Raw genomic sequence first — 17,500 nt, 5'->3', positions numbered from 1 at the left:
CAGCTGATCGGGAAATCAGCTGGAGTGCCCTTCCGTACTGTGCATGTGGGGGCACTTTTTCGACAAAGGGCACTATTCGATAGAACATTGGCAATTGTAAACGCAAGTCATTTTATATGGGATTTTGTTGCAGCATGTTACAGTATCTCACAAAAGTGAGTACACCACTCACATTTTTGTAAATATTTTATTATATCTTTTCATCTTTTCATGTGACAACACTGAAGAAATGACACTTTGCTGCAATGTAAAATAGTGAGTACACAGCCTGTATAACAGTGTAAATTTGCTGTCCCCTCAAAATAACTCAACACACAGCCATTAATGTCTAAATCACTGGCAAAAAAGTGAGTACACCCCTAAGTGAAAATGTCCAAATTGGGCCCAATTAGCCGTTTTCTCTCCCTGGTGTCATTAGACTTGTTAGTATTACAAGGTCTCAGGTGTGAATGGGGAGCAGGTGTGTTAAATTTGGTGTTATCACTCTCACTCTCTTATACTTGTCACTGGAAGTTCAACATGGCACCTCTTGGCAAAGAACTCTCTGATGATCTTAAAAAAAGAATTGCTCTACATAAAGATGGCCTAGGCTATAAGATGATTGCCAAGGCCTTGAAACTGAGCTGCAGCATGGTGGTCAAGACTATACAGCACTTTAACAGGACAGGTTCCACTCAGAACAGGCCTCGCCATGGTCAACCAAAGAGGTCGAGTGCAAGTGCTCAGCGTCATATCCAGAAGTTGTCTTTGAGAAATGAGCGCTGCCAGAATTGCTTCAGAGGTTGAAGGGGTGGGGGGTCAGCCTGTCAGTGCTCAGACCATACGTCGCACATTGCATTAAATTTGTCTGCATGGCTGTCTTCTCAGAAGGAAGTCTCCTCTAAAGATGATGCACCAGGAAGTCCGCAAACAGCTTGCTGAAGAGAAGCAGACTAAGGACATGGATTACTGGAACCATGTCCTGTGGTCTGATAAGACCAAGATAAACTTATTTGGTTCAGATGGTATCAAGTGCGCGTGGTGGCAACCAGGTGAGGAGTACAAAGACAAGTTTATCTTGCCTACATGCAAGCATGGTGGTGGGAGTGTCATGGTCTGGGGCTGCATGAGTACTGCCGGCACTGGGGAGCTACAGTTCATTGAAGGAACCATGAATGCCAACATGTACTATGACATACTGAAGCTGAGCATGATCCCCTGTCTTCAGAGACTGGGCCACAGGGTACTATTCCAACATGATAACGACCCCAAACACACTTCCAAGATGACCACTGCCTTGCTAAAGAAGCTGAGGGTAAAGGCGATGGACTGGCCAAGCATGTCTCCAGACCTAAATCCTATTGAGCATCTGTGGGGCATCCTCAAATGGAAGGTGGAGGAGCACAAGGTCTCTAACATGCACCAGCTCTGTGCTGTCATCATGGAGGAGTGGAAGAGGACTCCAGTGGCAACCTGCGAAGCTCTGGTAAACTCCATGCCCAAGAGGGTTAAGGCAGTGATGGAAAATAATGGTGGCCACACAAAATATTGACACTTTGGGCCCAATTTGAACATTTTCACTTAGGGGTGTACTCACTTTTGTTGCCAACGGTTTAGACATTAATGGCTGTGTGTTGAGTTATTTTGAGTGGACAGCAAATTTACACTGTTATACAAGCTGTACACTCACTACTTTACATTGTAGCAAAGTGTCATTTCTTCAGTGCTGTCACTTGAAAAGATATAATAAAATATTTACAAAAATGTGGGGGGTGTACTCACTTTTGTGAGATACTGTAGTAATATATGCTACAGATGTTCCACTTTACAGGCACACTAAGGGGCCCCCAGGGACTATATTTAAGGAGATTTTTTATTTTTATTGTTGCACTTTAAGCATAATTAAAATCACTGCTCCTGAAAAAACTATTGTTTTTAAAAATATTTTTGCATTGATACATGTCCCCTAGGGCAGTACCCAGACCCAAGACCCCCTTTTATTGCCAGTTACTTGCATATAAACCTTCAAAATGGACACTTTTGATTTTTCCTCTTTGGCTCCCATAGTTTTCAATGGGATTTGATGTTCGGGTTAGAACTTTGGGTTTGGGTTCAGGGGGTGTTTTGCCCATGTCTGCTTTTGAGCAGGTCCACCATGTATGAAATACTGTACCCTCCAGGCTGCATCCCCTAAAGCATAGTGGGGAGTAGGGATGAGTCGAGCACCCCCCCAGTTCGGTTCGCACCAGAACCTGCAAACGGACCGAAAGTTTGTGCAAACTTTAGAACCCCATTAATGTCTATGGGACTCGAACGTTCAAAATCAAAAGTGCTAATTTTAAAGGCTAATATGCAAGTTATTGTCCTAGAAAGGATTTGGGGACCCGGGTCCTTCCCCAGGGGACATGTATCAATGCAAACAAAAGTTTTAAAAAGCGGACTTTTTTTGGGAGCAGTGATTTTAATGATGCTTAAAGTGAAAAAAAAGTGAAATATTCCTTTAAATATCATACCTGGGGGGGGGTGTCTTTAGTATGCCTTTAAAGTGGCGCGTGTTTCCAGTACTTAGAACAGTCCCTGCACAAAATGACATTTTTAAAGGAATAAAATCACTTAAAACTGCTTGCAGCTTTAATGTAGTGTCGGGTCCTGGCAATATGGATGAAAATCAGTGAGACAAACGGCATGGGTACCCCCCACCCCCACCCCCAGTCCATTACCAGGCCCTTTGGGGCACCCACATTAAAAAAAGGAAAGGCTTGGGGCCCCCAGGCCCTATATACTCTGAACAGCAGTATACAGGCGGTGCAAACAAGACAGAGACTGTAGGTTTGTTGTTAAGTAGAATCTGTTTGTAATTTTGAACTGGTACATATTTAAAGTGTAGCTCCAGCCAAAAAATCTATTTTTAAGCTTTTTTGGAAAACATAGGGAAGGGTTATCACCCCTGTAACATTTGTTTTGCTGTCTGTGCACCTCTTCAGAAGATTTCACCTCACTTTCTGTCCCAATGACAAATGTTTTTTGAAAATTTGGGGTTTTTAGTGAAACAAGGATGGTGATAAAGCATCAGTGAAGAGGAGACACGTTTTTCCATATTAACTCTTACAGGAGAGAATTTCCCTTCCTAGGGGTAGATTGCATCTCACTAACTGTTGTCTCCATCCGTTTGCAAGTGGGAGTCGTTTGTAAGGATGTTTGAAAGTAGGGGCCTGCCCTATATACTCTGCAGAAATTGGGGCTTTAGGTGTTGTTGTGGCCACAACACCGTAAGCCCTCACAGTTACTCTTGGTGGGCGCAGGAATGGGCCCTGCTGTGAAATATTATATCAAAAATTGTAATTACATGCACCTGTTGAACAGGGGCAGAAAAATTGGGCCTTTGGTGGTGGTGGTGGTATTGCCACAACACTGTAAGCCCTCACAGTTACTCTTGGTGGGTGCAGGAATGGGCCCTGCTGTGAAATATTAGATCAAGAATTGTAATTACATGTCCCTGTTGAAGAGGGGCAGAAAAATTGGGCCTCAGGCACTGGTGCCACAACACTGCAACCCCTCACAGATGCTATAGTTGGAGCGCAGGAATGAGCCCTACTGTGAGGCTCTGATGAAGAAGGAATCCCTTTAAAACGTGTCAGTCAGCAGGGGTTCGTATGTCCACTCTCCAGGACTCAAAGACTGCAATCAGTAGACAGACTGCCATATGTCAAAGACCTTTTACGCGTTAATGTCTCCCACTTTTGTGAGTAGTTTTCATTATGTTTTCTGAATAAATGTACCATATGATAATGCCCTAGGCTGGTGCGCCCTCTTTTCTTTGTGTTTTTGTCTACTATTAGGATATCCCTATCCTGGAGGGCAGCAAGGCCGAAAGCTATTATCCAATTTGATCGTTTGAATCATCTAGCCAACACACCTGTGTGCAGGAGTATTTGTTTCTTTTGTAGTTCAGGTGCTTGGTAGCTGGTGATCCAAGACTGATTCATTTTCATGAAGGTCAGCCGATTGACCGATTCGGTGGACAGGCGCACCCTGTGATCGGTTACAAAGCCTCCAGCAGCACTGAATGTGCGTTCCGAAAGAACGCTGGATGCAGGACAGGCCAGTAGCTCAATTGCATACTGTGCAAGCTCTGGCCAGTGATCCATCCTCATGACCCAGTAACCCAGGGGATTTTCGGTGAGAAAGGTGTCCAAGTCTGATCTTGCCCCTAGGTAATCCTGCACCATGTGAATCAGATGCTGGCGATGGTTGCTGAAACAAATCAGACCTTGGGGCTGCGGACTAAAAAATTGTCTGAATGCATCGGTCAGACGGCCACCTTCCATTGTCCAGGAGGACCAGGAAATTGTAACCTCCCAGGCTCTGGAAACACATTGCACAAACCTTTCTGCAAGGCCTCCTAAAGATGTTTCATCCTCTGCTCCCTCTGCGACGGCAAGATAAGGTCCACGACCTTACTGTTGTAATGTGGATCAAGGAGGGTTGCCAGCCAGTAATCATCCCTCCCCTTGATACCACCAATACAAGGATCCTTCCGCAGGCTTTGCAGGATCAGGGAGGCCATGCAGCATAGATTTGCTGAGGCGTTCAGTACAGAGTCCTCTGGGTCACTAAGGATGACATGATCCGCAGTCACCTCCTCCCAGCCACGTACAAGTCCATGGGTTTCTTCGGACTGTAAATGATCCCTTGAAGACTGCTGCTGATGCTGAGTGCCAGGCTCCACCTCCATGCTGACACAATCCTCCTCCTCCTCCTCTTCCTGTGTGATTGGCAGGCACGCAGGAACACTGTCTGGATAAAGGGGGCCTTGAGAGGTAAGGAAGTCCTCCTCTTCCTCCCTCTGTTCTGCCTCAAGTGCCCTGTCCATTATTCCATGTAATGTGTTCTCCAACAGGTGGACAAGAGGGACAGTGTCACTGATGCATGCACTGTCACTGCTCACCACCCTCGTGGCCTCCTCAAATGGTGACAGGACAGTGCATGCATCCCTGATCATAGCCCACTGGCGTGGGAAAAAAAACAAGGTCCCCGACCCTGTCCTGGTGCCATAGTCGCATAGGTACTCATTGATGGCCCTCTGCTGCGTGTGCAGCTGCTGCAGCATGGCCAACGTTGAGTTCCACCTGGTGGGCATGTCACAGATTTGGCGGTTCTTGGGCAGGTTAAATTCCTTTTGGAGGTCAGCCAGCCAAGCACTTGCATTATATGACCTGCAGAAATGCACACAGACTTTCCTGGCCTTCCTCAGAACATCCTGTAAGCCCGGGTACCTGCCCAAGAACCGCTGCACCACCAAGTTAAGGACGTGAGCCAAACAGGGCACATGGGTCAGTTGTCCCTGTCGGAGGGCAGAGAGGAGGTTGGTGCCATTGTCCCAAACCACCATACCTGGCTTAAGGTGGTGTGGCGTCAACCACCTCTGAACCTGCCCCTGCAGAGCTGACAGAATCTCTGCCCCAGTGTGGCTCCTGTCCCCCAAGCACACCAGCTCAAGCACAGCATGGCATCTTTTTGCCTGCGTGCTTGCATAGCCCCTTGAACGTCTACGGAGCACCGCTGGTTCCAAGGACAAATCAGCACAGGAAGAGGCCATGGAGGAAGAAGAAGAAGAGGGGATGGAGGAGAGAGGTGTGGCAGAATCACCACTAGTAGATTCTTGGGGGCGTGGTGGCGGAACAACCTCCAACACTACTGCACCCTGTCCTGCATCCTTCCCAGCAGCCAGAAGAGTCACCCAGTGTGCGATGAAAGATAGGTAACGTCCCTGTCCATGCCTGCTGGACCATGAGTCAGCAGTAATATGCACCTTACCACTGACCGCCCTGTCCAGCGAGGCCAAGACATTGCCTTCCACATGTCGGTAGAGAGCCAGAATCGCCTTCTGTAAGAAAAAGTGGTGTTTGGGAACCTGCCAGTGAGGAACCGCACATTCTACAAACTCACGGAAGGGGACAGAATCTACCAACTGAAAAGGCAGCAGTTGAAGTGCTAGCAATTTAGCCAAGCTAGCATTCAACAGCTGGGCATGTGGATGGCTGGGAGCGAACCTCTTTTGGCGGTGCAGCAGCTGGGGCAGGGAAATTTGCCTGGTACAATCTGATGTCGGTGTACCGATAGCAGATTGCCCGCAAGTACTTGGCTGTGACACACCTAATTCTACACCTTCATTCCTCTCAGTGCAGGTTTCAGAGAGGACTGAAGGTATAGTGGGGTTGGAGATCTCAGCTGATGAGGAGCAAGGAGAGTTCCGCTTTGTTCTTTGGTGTGGGTCTTTTAGGTACACTTGCCAACGAACTGCATGGCAGGTCGACATATGTCTTCAAGCATGTGATGCCCAAGTGGGTGATGTTTTGGCCACGGGAGATACGCTTGAGACATATGTTGCAAATAGCAGCGGTGGGATCTGATGCACTTGTCTCAAAAAAGGCCCACACCAAAGAACTTTTGGAATAACGTGCAGAGACAGCAGCGCCCTGCACATGCGGAGCTCTGCGGTGTTATGTAGTCAGTGTGCTGCCCTTAAGCTGGCCTCTGGAGGGCATCCTGCCTCATTGGATATGTGCCTCCTCCTCCTCCTCTCTCCTATCAGGCACCCACATGGATTCAGTGACCTCATCATCCCCTCCCTCCTCATCACTGGAGCAATGCTGGCAGTATGCTGCAGCTTGGGGAACATGACTGCCAGATTGCTGTCCTTCTTGGGCACCCCCTCTCTCTGGGCTCACACTACTGCCTTCCTCTAGCTGGGTACCATCATCGGAGCCTTCAAAACGCTGGGCATCCTCCTGGAGCATGTACTCAACACTGTGGTCAAACAGTTCGGGGGACTCCTCAGGAGGACATGGTGGGGCTAGGGAAGGAGTGACTAATGCCATTGAGCCGAGGGAAGAGGCCGCGTTGGCAGCTGCTTTGCCAGACAAAGTACCCTGAGCCTGGGTGAGAGAGGATGAGGAGGGTGAGGACGGCTTGGTCATCCACTCTTAAAAGTCTTCGGCATGTTGCAGCTCAACACGGCCAGCTGCCGAAAAAAAGGACAAGTGTGTCCCACGGCCACGTGCTGATGAGGATGCACCGTCTTCACGACCAGCACTGTTGCCTCTAGACACAGAGCCTGCTTGCTCTCTTTTATTGGCTTGTGACTGTCTGCCTCTCCTTGTTGGCCTTCCAGACATACTAATGGCCTGCAGTGAGATGTAGCTGCACAAAGCTGGGTTGTATATATATATACTGATACTGCAGCTAGCAGAATCAACTGCCTGCCTGTAGTATTATTAGTATGAGAACACCAGCAATTGTCTTCAGGTAGCTTTAGGTGCACACTGTGCGGAGGACACAATACACTAACTGTAAATACTGCAGCTGCCTGCCTGTGGGATTAATAGGATCAGAACAATAGCAATTGTCTTCAGGCAGCTTTAGGTGCACACTGTGCAGAGGACGCACTACACTAACTGTAAATACTGCAGCTGCCTGCCTGGGGTACTAATAGGATCAGAAGGACACCACAAAGTTTATTCAGGTAGCTTTAGGTGCCCACTGTGCAGAGGACGCACTACACTAACTGTAAATACTGCAGCTGCCTGCGGTACTAATAGGATCAGAAGAACACCACCAATTTTCTTCAGGTAGCTATAGGTGCACACTGTGCAGAGGACGCACTACACTAACTATAAATACTGCAGCTGCCTGCATTACTAATAGGATCAGAAGAACATAACCAATTTTCTTCAGGTAGCTTTAGGTGCCCATTGTGCAGAGGATGCACTACACTAACTGTAAATACTGTAGCTAATAGGACTAATAGGATCAGAAGAACACCAGCATTTTTCTTCAGGTAGCTGTAAATACTGTAAAAACACCTGCCTGCCTGTCGGTAGGAAGAGAATAACAGGAACGTATCTAGCTAAACTGAATACAGTCTCTCTCTCTCTCTCTCCCTCTCTCTCTCTCTCTCTCTCTCTCTCTCTCTATATATATATATATATATATATATACATATATATATATATATATATATAACATCTAGGATGCATATATATATATACACAATACACTGTATGTGCAGCTAACTGACTCGCCTGGGCTGTGACGAGCCACTCGAATTTGGCGCTAATGGCCCATAACGTTCAAAATTCGACGACTCAAACTCAAAGCCCATCCCTAGTGGGGAGGCTCAAGGGACAGAAGATGCTATTCTTGCTATAGGCTTATGTGTCCAGTGTGTTTGTCAAACTTCAAACATAGTCCATTAAAGTAGTCAGGAAGCTGATATTTTTCTCATAAGATTTGTTTCAACAAGACACCTCTATGGTCAACCATATCCGCAATACACAACAGACGTTCATTGGTCCACCAAGTAAAATTTGGAGGATTGAGACCTGAAGGCTGAAGATGGAGGCTGGGTTTCTAAGAACTGGGACCAGTGGAGTATGCAGAGATTTAAATCCTTATGTGGGTGCCAATCTGTCCCATAAATTAAGGAAGAATGATAATGTAGAGCATAGTATAATCGGTGTCTGTCTTTTGCTCGCATCACATCAGGTGGCTAATTGATCTAGTAGCATAGAGAGATGACTCTAGCTTCATCCATATCGGATGGCTTTGTCGGGTATGAAAGCGAATCAACTTGGCCAGCTGCACAGCATAAAAGTACTTGGCTAAGTCTGGCACCCCTTGGCTTCCTCTTAACTTGGGAGTGTACAGTGTACATTTATTCACCGTGTGTTTCTTATTCCTTCCTATACATTTCAACAGCTTCTATTTAAAGGATTTTAAGTCAGGCATGATAAGCGAGATAGGAAGGGTTCTGAGCAAATATAAAATTCTTGGTAAATTATTAATTTTATGGAGTACAATCGATAGAACCATGGTGGAGGATTAACGACCCATCTATTCAGCTCATTGTTTAATTTCTTGTATAGGGAAGGATCATTTTTCCTGTACACAGTATTTAGGGAAGGGGTTTAAAAAAAAGCCTGAATAGGGAAGGGCTTTAGATTGCCATTTAAAGGGGAAGGAATGCTGCAAGATGCGCACAGTGTGGTCTTCTAGGGACAGATTATGCGCCAAGGTCTTGGAATGACCTGAGACCTGAGATAGATGTGAAGTGTCTGAGGACTAAATAAAGATCTGTGAACAAAGCACATTTTTCTTCTCGATCCAGCAATATATGCACTTGATATTATGCTGACTTCTAAGTTTGATGACCAAGGGCTCTTAGGCCAAAATAAATAGGATTGGGGGACAGCCCTGCCCAGTCCCCCTATATATTGAGATGGACTGCGAGCTATACCCTTTGACCGTTAGGCGGGCCACGGGTTCTCTGTATAAAATTAGTAGTATGGTTAGGAAGTTTGGTCCGAAGTCAGAACGTTCCAGAATGTAGAAGAGATAATCCCATGATAGAGAATTAAAGGCCCTGTGAATGTCAAAATTCAGTAGCATGCCTCACCTTGTTCATCCCAATCAGACTGTAAAGCTGAAATAATATCAACTAAATGGTTGGTTTGATCTGCACCTGCCTATGTGGGACACATCCCACTAGATCAGGATGTACAGTATGTATTTAGATAGGAAAGTGTTCAAGTGGCTAGCCAACACTTTAGTCATTATTTTGAGATCTACATCTATGAGTGAGAAAGAGGGGTAAGTTGCACAGTCGTCATGATCCTACCCGGTTTAGGTATGACATGTATAAATGCAATTCATTTGTAGAAAGACTGATAACTTTTCTTAGATCATTAAATAAGGAGCATAAATGTATGAACAATATTTTAGAGTACTTCCTATAGTAATGGCTGGTGAAACCATCAGGACTTGGAGCTTTGACGGATTAAGATTTTTTTTTTAATTAAAAAGTTAGGGTATACAAAACAAAGCCTATTGGGCATACCCAGGCTTATTGACACAGAAAAAAAAGCACACAAAACTTAAAAGTTTGTCAACCAAGTCAAAGTGACCATACTCAGTTCTGCTGGTAGCCACTTAGGATTCAGGAGAACAAGTACCCACATTACAATGCAATAACATATGTCAAATACTGGAAAGCAGATAAGCACTAATCATGGAGGCATTGGCGTTGAGGCGACCGTGCCCTTGGACTCCGTCCAGATGTCCCATGCCTTAGAGAATTTGTTAGGGCATCCTCTAGATTCATATGTGACTATATACAGTGGGACCATTTTATTAACAATAGACTTCCAGAAGTCTAAAATAGGAACCTGCAGGGATTTCTACTTAAGGAGTATGGATTAAGACTTTTAATAGCCATTGCGATATCTGCTTCAGTAAATTTGTCTTTCATTACCTCTACATGATAATGTGCCACTCGAGGAAGAGGGAGATCTTGAAAAAAAGGTAACAGTCTGAATCTTATGCCGTGTACACACGAGCAGACTTTCGACGGACTGAACTCCGAAGGACTTTTTGACTGACTTTCGACAGAGTTCCGACGGGGTTCCGATGCAACGGACTTGCCTACACATGATCACACCAAATTCCGACTGATTCAAATGTGATGACGTAGAACCAGACTAGAATAAGGAAGTTTATAGCCAGTAGCCAATAACTGCCCTTGCGTCGTTGTTCGTCCGTCGGCCTAGCATACAGATGAACAGATTTTTCAACCTGACTCGAGTCCGTCAGAAAGATTTGAAACATGTTCTATTTCTAAAGTCCGTCTGATTTTTCAACAGCAAAGGTCCAATGAAGCCCACACATGATCAAATTGTCAGGCAGATTCGTTCCGTTGGACCTTTGCTGACGAAAAGTCCGGTCATGTGTACACGGCATTAGACAACAGTTTGGGGGAAGCATAAAGAAGTTAAAGAATTCCCGTAAGATCAGCTGTGGGTTTTGGGTTGGTTGACCTTTATGTAAGTGCGATTTCAGTAGGCCGGGGTTATAGGGTTGAGAAGTGAGTTTTCTCACCAGGTAAGTATTGGGCTTATCTCCTATAGTATAATAACAGTGTCTAGACCAGCGAATATACTTTTCAACTGTCATGGTCAGGCTGAGATTCAAAGCTGTGTGCGCAGAATCAATTTTGTGTCTAAGGTCTAATTGAGAATAAGACTTCTGCTGTCTCAGGAGTCATGGTAACTCCTCTTTCTATTGTTTGATAGTGTGCTTGCAGACTTGTTTGGCTCTGGAAGTGATCTGGATCAATTTACCACAGATAGTCGCCTTGTGAGCTGCCCAGTTAATAATCAGGGAAGTGTCAGTAGAAGAATTTTTGCTAAACTATTGGCGTAGTGCATTGTCAACTTTTCAGAAAATAGTAGGGGTCATTAAAGTGGATGTAAACCCAAAAATGTTTTTTTAATTAAGACTCATATATGTTACAGCAGAGGATGTAATTTCATCTGTGCCCAGTCTTGCTATGAAGAGGTAATCCAGCTCTGAGCAATCTTCTTATCTTTTTTCAGTAAGATAAAAACAGACACACAGAGAAATAGGTGTCTGTTTCTTCCCCCTTGCTGTGAGTGACAGGTGATTTCCTTATCTCGTGCACAAGTGTGAGAGAGGACTTTACATCTCCCCTCCTTTCTTCTCCAGCTCTCCCAGGATTGGCTCCTCCACACCTCAGCATGATTGGGCATGTTGAAGTCATGTGATGACTTTCCTGGGCTTTGACTGGATGTTAGTGATCATAGAGTATAATCCACGAGACAAGCAGAAATTCAGTGTAAGAAATATTGATGCCTGGCCAAGGGGAGTGTAGAAGTGGGCGGGGAGTCTACTGACATCACGACTCCACCCACTGAGCCCTGGACAACAGACCTGCCCACAGAATCCGGAGTGTTGCAGGGTTCCAAAGAGCTAAAGGGGAGATATTTGACAGGTAAGGATACATGAAAGAGACATATATATCCTTATAGATAAGCACTATGAAAGTAATTTAGAGATAATGAGAGTGGGTTTACATCCAATATAAGTAAAAAAGCATTAAGTTGCCATGCTGTGAGGCTGTGGTTTGGTCCATAAGTCAGATAAATTTATTTGAACTGATGGAGTGGTGTGATCACAGGGTAGCAATTATTTTGGCTGACATGATGAATGGGAGAAATGGAGATAAAGTAAATAGGTGGTCTATTCCTAAATGGGTTCTCAGAACATGGGAATAGAATGTATATTCCTTGGTTGTAGGGTAATTATCCCTTCAGATGTTTATAATGTAACAGGAATGCAATAAGCATGCCAAAATGCCACTTGGCCTCGGAGTGTGCTTCAGGATCACTTTGTGTGAGTTAGACTTATCTAAAATGTGGTCTAATGAGGTATTGCTGTCCCAAGACTACGTGGCCTGCCACATGAGGCATCAAAACCTCCAACACATTGCAAAAGAAAGTCATCTGTCCCATATTGAGAGCATAATAGGAAAAAAAAGTTACTGCATGTTCTGTAAATTTCCCTGCTACCATAATGTACCTGCCTTTCTTATGACGTTTGACTAAATTAAGTGTGAATGGGAACTGTCTTGCAATGCAGATCGCCACACCCCGCTTCTTGTTTAGACCATTTGACAAATAAAAAACGGTATATATATATATATGTTCAGATATTTGGAAGCAGAAGTTCAAATTCAAAGGGTTTCAAATCCTGCATCAGTGACTGAACAGTCAATTCCAAATTTACAATGGTTTCTGGGAGGAGCCGAGCCTGAAATTATACCTCTGAGACCAATTTTCCAGGTCTTCTATTTTTGCATGAACTTGAGCCAATTGCTGCTGTAGAGAAGCAATCATATCGGTAATCGGGCTTACTCTTTTAACCATTGGATACCATAGAGTCCATCTTGGACTCTATGGTATCCAATCGTTCACCAATACCATACAAATCACTCTTGAAATCCGTAGTAATGATAGCACATGCTTTTGATAGTTCCTGTTGTAGAAGTGTAGAAAACCTAACAATTAGTACTGGGTCTCCAGAATAGGTAACAGGGTATAGATGGCTGATCTGTAGTTAGGCTGGTCTGACTCAGGGCTTTTTCAGCTAATTCTGCCATATTTTTATCCATGGGGGAGGCTGGGGAAACTGCACATTGAATTCCCACCCCAGGGGAGGCAGAAAAAGGGGAAAGCTGATTAATCTCACCCGTTGATGTGGTCAGCAGCACCCTGGAACACAGCATTGTCTACACACATATTGTAGACATTGCACAGTGAATATGTGAGATGGAATTCAAGGCAGTAAATATGTGAGGGTCTTCACAAAGTACGTTTAATGAGCATTCAGAATAATAAGATTAGGCTATACATAAATGGAATATAATGTGGAAATTAATATATGATTTAAAATTTTAACCACAGGTGCTCATTAGGTCTAAAATGGTGCGTTGTTGAGGTTTTAATTGCATTATCAATTTAGGTTGTAGAAATATTTAAAAAATTTGTCATGATTTTATTTTTCTTATATTATATATAGAAACATGGGAGCAGGGTATGCATATGGAAGGTAGATTGGAATAGGGGGCTAACCAGCTTAGGGCCTCATTTCTGTATTTTTTTAAAAAGCTGTCAGCACTGATTTTATTTCTGTAAAAAACGAACTTGCTATAATGCTTACCAATATGTACACTGTAAGCATTAGAGTCCTTTATGCCTTTAAATATTTTCTGTGAATTCCACCTGACTTTTAAAAGCCTTGCTACTCTGGGCTAAAACTAACTCCTATTTTTTTTTTTTTTTTAGCAACATGGCATTCCAACAAACATGGGTTATGCAGTAGCTCCCCATCACTCAGGTGTCTACCCAGTACATGTGCAGCTTTACGAAGCCTGGAAAAGGGTATGGGGCATTAAAGTTACAAGCACTGAAGAATACCCTCATCTGAAACCTGCCCGGTACAGACATGGCTTTGTGCACAATGGGATAATGGTAATTATATTCATGACCTTGTAAGGTTGCATATATTTTATACCTGAATATATAGCTTTATTAAATTTATGTTTTACTTGAGTAGATGTTAAGTAAAAGGTTGAGCACTAATGACTATCCTGTTTGTGGAAAGAAATACACAGACACGCGCAGTGGAATGATCTTAGAAAATAACTAGCCTGATACTGTATGTGAAAATCTGAACTCATATATGTCCATATTTTTCATAATATTGCAGCAGACTAGTTATTTCTAAATCAACCTAGGAAAATGTCTTCACACATATTTAATATATTCACATTACAATTACATTATATTGCTGGCCGTGTAAATCACTTTAGAATTGGCAATAATAATAATTAATACTAGCCCTCCGTATAGATGGCTGTTGTTTCTATAGTGGTCACTTTGTCTAATGTGGCCTATGGGGCATATTTACAAACATTTGTATCAACTGGGATATGACAGTTGGTGAACACCCAGCAAATTTAACTATAATAGCTCTTTTTTTAGATATTGTAACATTGGTGAATGTGCTGGCTAAGGCTTTCTATAATATTTTAACCCAGTTTCAGCATTTGAACTGTTAATTATATTAAAAAAATGGTAAAAAAAAAATGTACAACCCTCTTTCCTAATGCTGCCAAACTGAAATGCCATACAGAAGGGCTAGTCCTCCCATGGTAAGGTGGCAGTAAGCATTCCCCTGCCTTGCTCATACCAGCTTGCATGCCCTTTAACCTAGTACTGGAAGTTTAGTGATGGATCAAAACAACAAGTAAACCCTTCCTAAATCACTGTGCAGAATAGGATAGTTTTTGAGAAGACATAATTTGCATGACAATAGTTTTCCAACAATAGTAGTAAATCAACTCTTCTTTTTTCTTTTAATAGTCAGATGTTTGTGTTAAACACTGAACAAATTATATATTTTTTGGAAAAGAATGCTTTAATTTTACTAGTTTAAAGTTTCAGAAAAAATAACATCAACTGTGACACAAGGTTTATTTCCTGCCTAACAATGTTGTATATTTTCTTTATATCTTTTAGCCTGGTTTCTTTTGAAAGAAGTAGACAAGTGTGCTTTTGAGCATCGTGTGTCTGTATTTAATGTAAACATATGTTTTCATTGTAGCCTAATAGCAGTGCTGGGACAAGGCCATGTGGTGCCCAGGGCGAAGATGGCAAACTGCCCCCCGGGTATAAAGAAAGAGTCAGTGTCCTTTCAAAACCAGAAAACACTTAAAACAATACAACAATACAATACTGTAGCTGCAGCCCCGTTGCAGTATATGTACTGCGGCGGGTCAGCAAATGGTTAAATTGTAAGTTCACTTTACAGAAAATCTGTAAGGTGAACTTACATTGGACCCCCTCCCCATCCCCCCCAGTCCTGCTAACCTGGAGTCCAGTGATCCCCGCACTGACCCCTGTACATTACACAGCCCCCTGCACCTCTGGACCCCTTTACATTACACAGCCCCCTGCACTTCTGGGCCCCTTTACATTACACAGCACCCTGCACCTCTGGACCCCTTTACATTACAAAACACCCTGCACCTCTGGACCCCTTTACATTACAAAACACCCTGCACCTCTGGACCCCTTTACATTACACAGCCCCCTGCACCCCTTTACAATACACAGCACCCTGGACCTCTGGGCCCCTTTACATTATACAGCACCCTGCGCTCCTTTACATTACACAGCACCCTGCACCTCTGGACTCCTTTACATTACACAGCACCCTGCATCTCTGGACCCCTTTACATTACACAGCACCCTGCACCTCTGGACCTCCTGCATGTTACACAGACCCCCCCCCCTTTTATTGTAACTTATTTTGCTTTTACTTGCACTCAAATGTACATTGTAGATAACATATAACATTATACAAGTAACATAACATTATACTTTGGACTCCTAGTATAAAACTTACGGCCCTTGTGATGCATACAGCCCTTTGGCACTTATTGTGTTGCACTTGAGGCCCCTGCGCACAAAAGTCTGTGTTTTCCTTACCTAGATGCTTACTCAAGCCAGCAAAGGAAACATTCTTTAGACTAAGTTCCAGCAGTTAAATTGTTTGGTTTACAATTTTTTACAGTCTTACTATTTCATGTGCCTTTCTCTTTTTTCCCTCTGATCTTGCTGACATATCTAATGAGGCACAAATAAAAATGAAAATGACTGTAGGAAGCACAAATGTTGAAGCACTGATTGATTGTGAAAGGGCTGTACTAGCAGTGATCTCCTGGAGTCTTTGCAGTCCCTACTCTATGACTGTCTCCTGAATAGGGATGGGCCGAACACCCCCTGTTTGGTTCACACCAGAACATGCGAACAGGCAATAAATTTGTTTGAACACGCGAACACCGTTAAAGTCTATGGGACACGAACATGAAAAACCAAAAGTGCTAATTTTAAAGGCCTGGGGGGTGTCTATAGTATACCTGTAAAGTGGCGCATGTTTCCCATGTTTAGAACAGTCTGACAGCAAAATGACATTTCTAAAGAAAAAGACTCATTTAAAACTACTCGCAGCTATAACGAATTGTCGGTCCGGCAATACTAATAGAAGTTCATTGATAAAAACGGCATGGGATTCCCCCACAGGGGAACCCCGCACCAAAATTAAAAATAAATAAATGCTTGGGGGTCCCCCCAAATTCCATACCAGGCCCTTCAGGTCTGGTATGGATTTTAAGGGGAACCCCGCGCCAAAATTTTAAAAAAATGGCGTGGGGTCCCCCAAAAATCCATACCAGACCCTTATTCAAGCACGCAACCTGGCAGGCCACAGGAAAAGAGGGGGGTGAGAGAGCAGCCCCCCCTCCTGAACCATACCAGGCCACATGCCCTCAACATTGGGAGGATGCTTTGGGGTAGCCCCCCAAAGCACCTTGTCCCCATGTTGACGGGGAGAAGGGCCTCATCCCCACAACCCTTGCTCGATGTTTGTAGAGGTCTGCGGGCGGGGGGCTTATCGGAATCTGGAAGCCCCCTTTAACAAGGGGACCCCCAGATCCCGCCCCCCCGTGTGACTTGGTAACCTACCATTTCACAAAAAAAGTGTCAAAGATGTTAAAAAAAGACAATAAACGGTTTTTGACAATCCCTTTATTAATGTCTTCTTCTTTCCCCGCTTCTTCCTCCATCTTCTTCTGGTCTTCCTTCGGTGTACTTCTTCTTCCTCCATCTTGTTCTTCCCCCGCTTCTTCCTCTATCTTCCTACGGTCTTCTCGTCTGGCATCTTCTTCTCTGCTTCGTCCTCCAATCCGCCTCAACAGGAGTCTCCCACTGTGTGATGCTTCTGTTCAGGTGACAGCTCTTATATAACGGAAGGCGGGGACACCCGCTTAGCCCGCCCCCTCTTACACACAGGGACTTCCCTATGGCTTTCCCCGTGTTGTTAGAGGGGGGCGGGGTCACCCATTTACGTGGGGATGAGGCCCTTCTCCCCATCAACGTGGGTACAAGGTGCTTTGGGGGGCTACCCCAAAGCACCCTCCCAATGTTGAGGGCATGTGGCCTTTTATGGTTCAGGAGGGGGCCCCCTCTTTTCCTGTGGCCTGCCAGGTTGCGTGCTCGGATAAGGGTCTGGTATGGGTTTTTGGGGGACCCCACGCCATTTT

At 44.3% G+C, this 17,500-nt stretch overlaps 1 protein-coding gene across 2 annotated transcripts in view; it reads left to right on the top strand.

Moving 5' to 3' along the window:
- The window catches only part of LOC141111122 (bifunctional heparan sulfate N-deacetylase/N-sulfotransferase 4-like), a 761,202-nt gene that overhangs the window by 393,707 nt on the left and 349,995 nt on the right, over positions 1 to 17,500 (top strand). For both annotated transcript variants that reach the window (XR_012236388.1, XM_073603162.1), the window contains exon 5: positions 13,680 to 13,865. Coding sequence is in view for 1 of the 2 variants with exons in the window: in XM_073603162.1 (XP_073459263.1) it covers positions 13,680 to 13,865 (186 nt within the window). In the remaining variant the exon portion in view is untranslated. The remainder of the gene's footprint in view (positions 1 to 13,679; positions 13,866 to 17,500) is intronic.

The sequence above is a fragment of the Aquarana catesbeiana genome, linkage group LG01 (assembly GCF_042186555.1).
Source record: "Aquarana catesbeiana isolate 2022-GZ linkage group LG01, ASM4218655v1, whole genome shotgun sequence".
NCBI lineage: Eukaryota > Metazoa > Chordata > Amphibia > Anura > Ranidae > Aquarana > Aquarana catesbeiana.
This window is presented reverse-complemented; position numbering and strand designations above follow the sequence as displayed.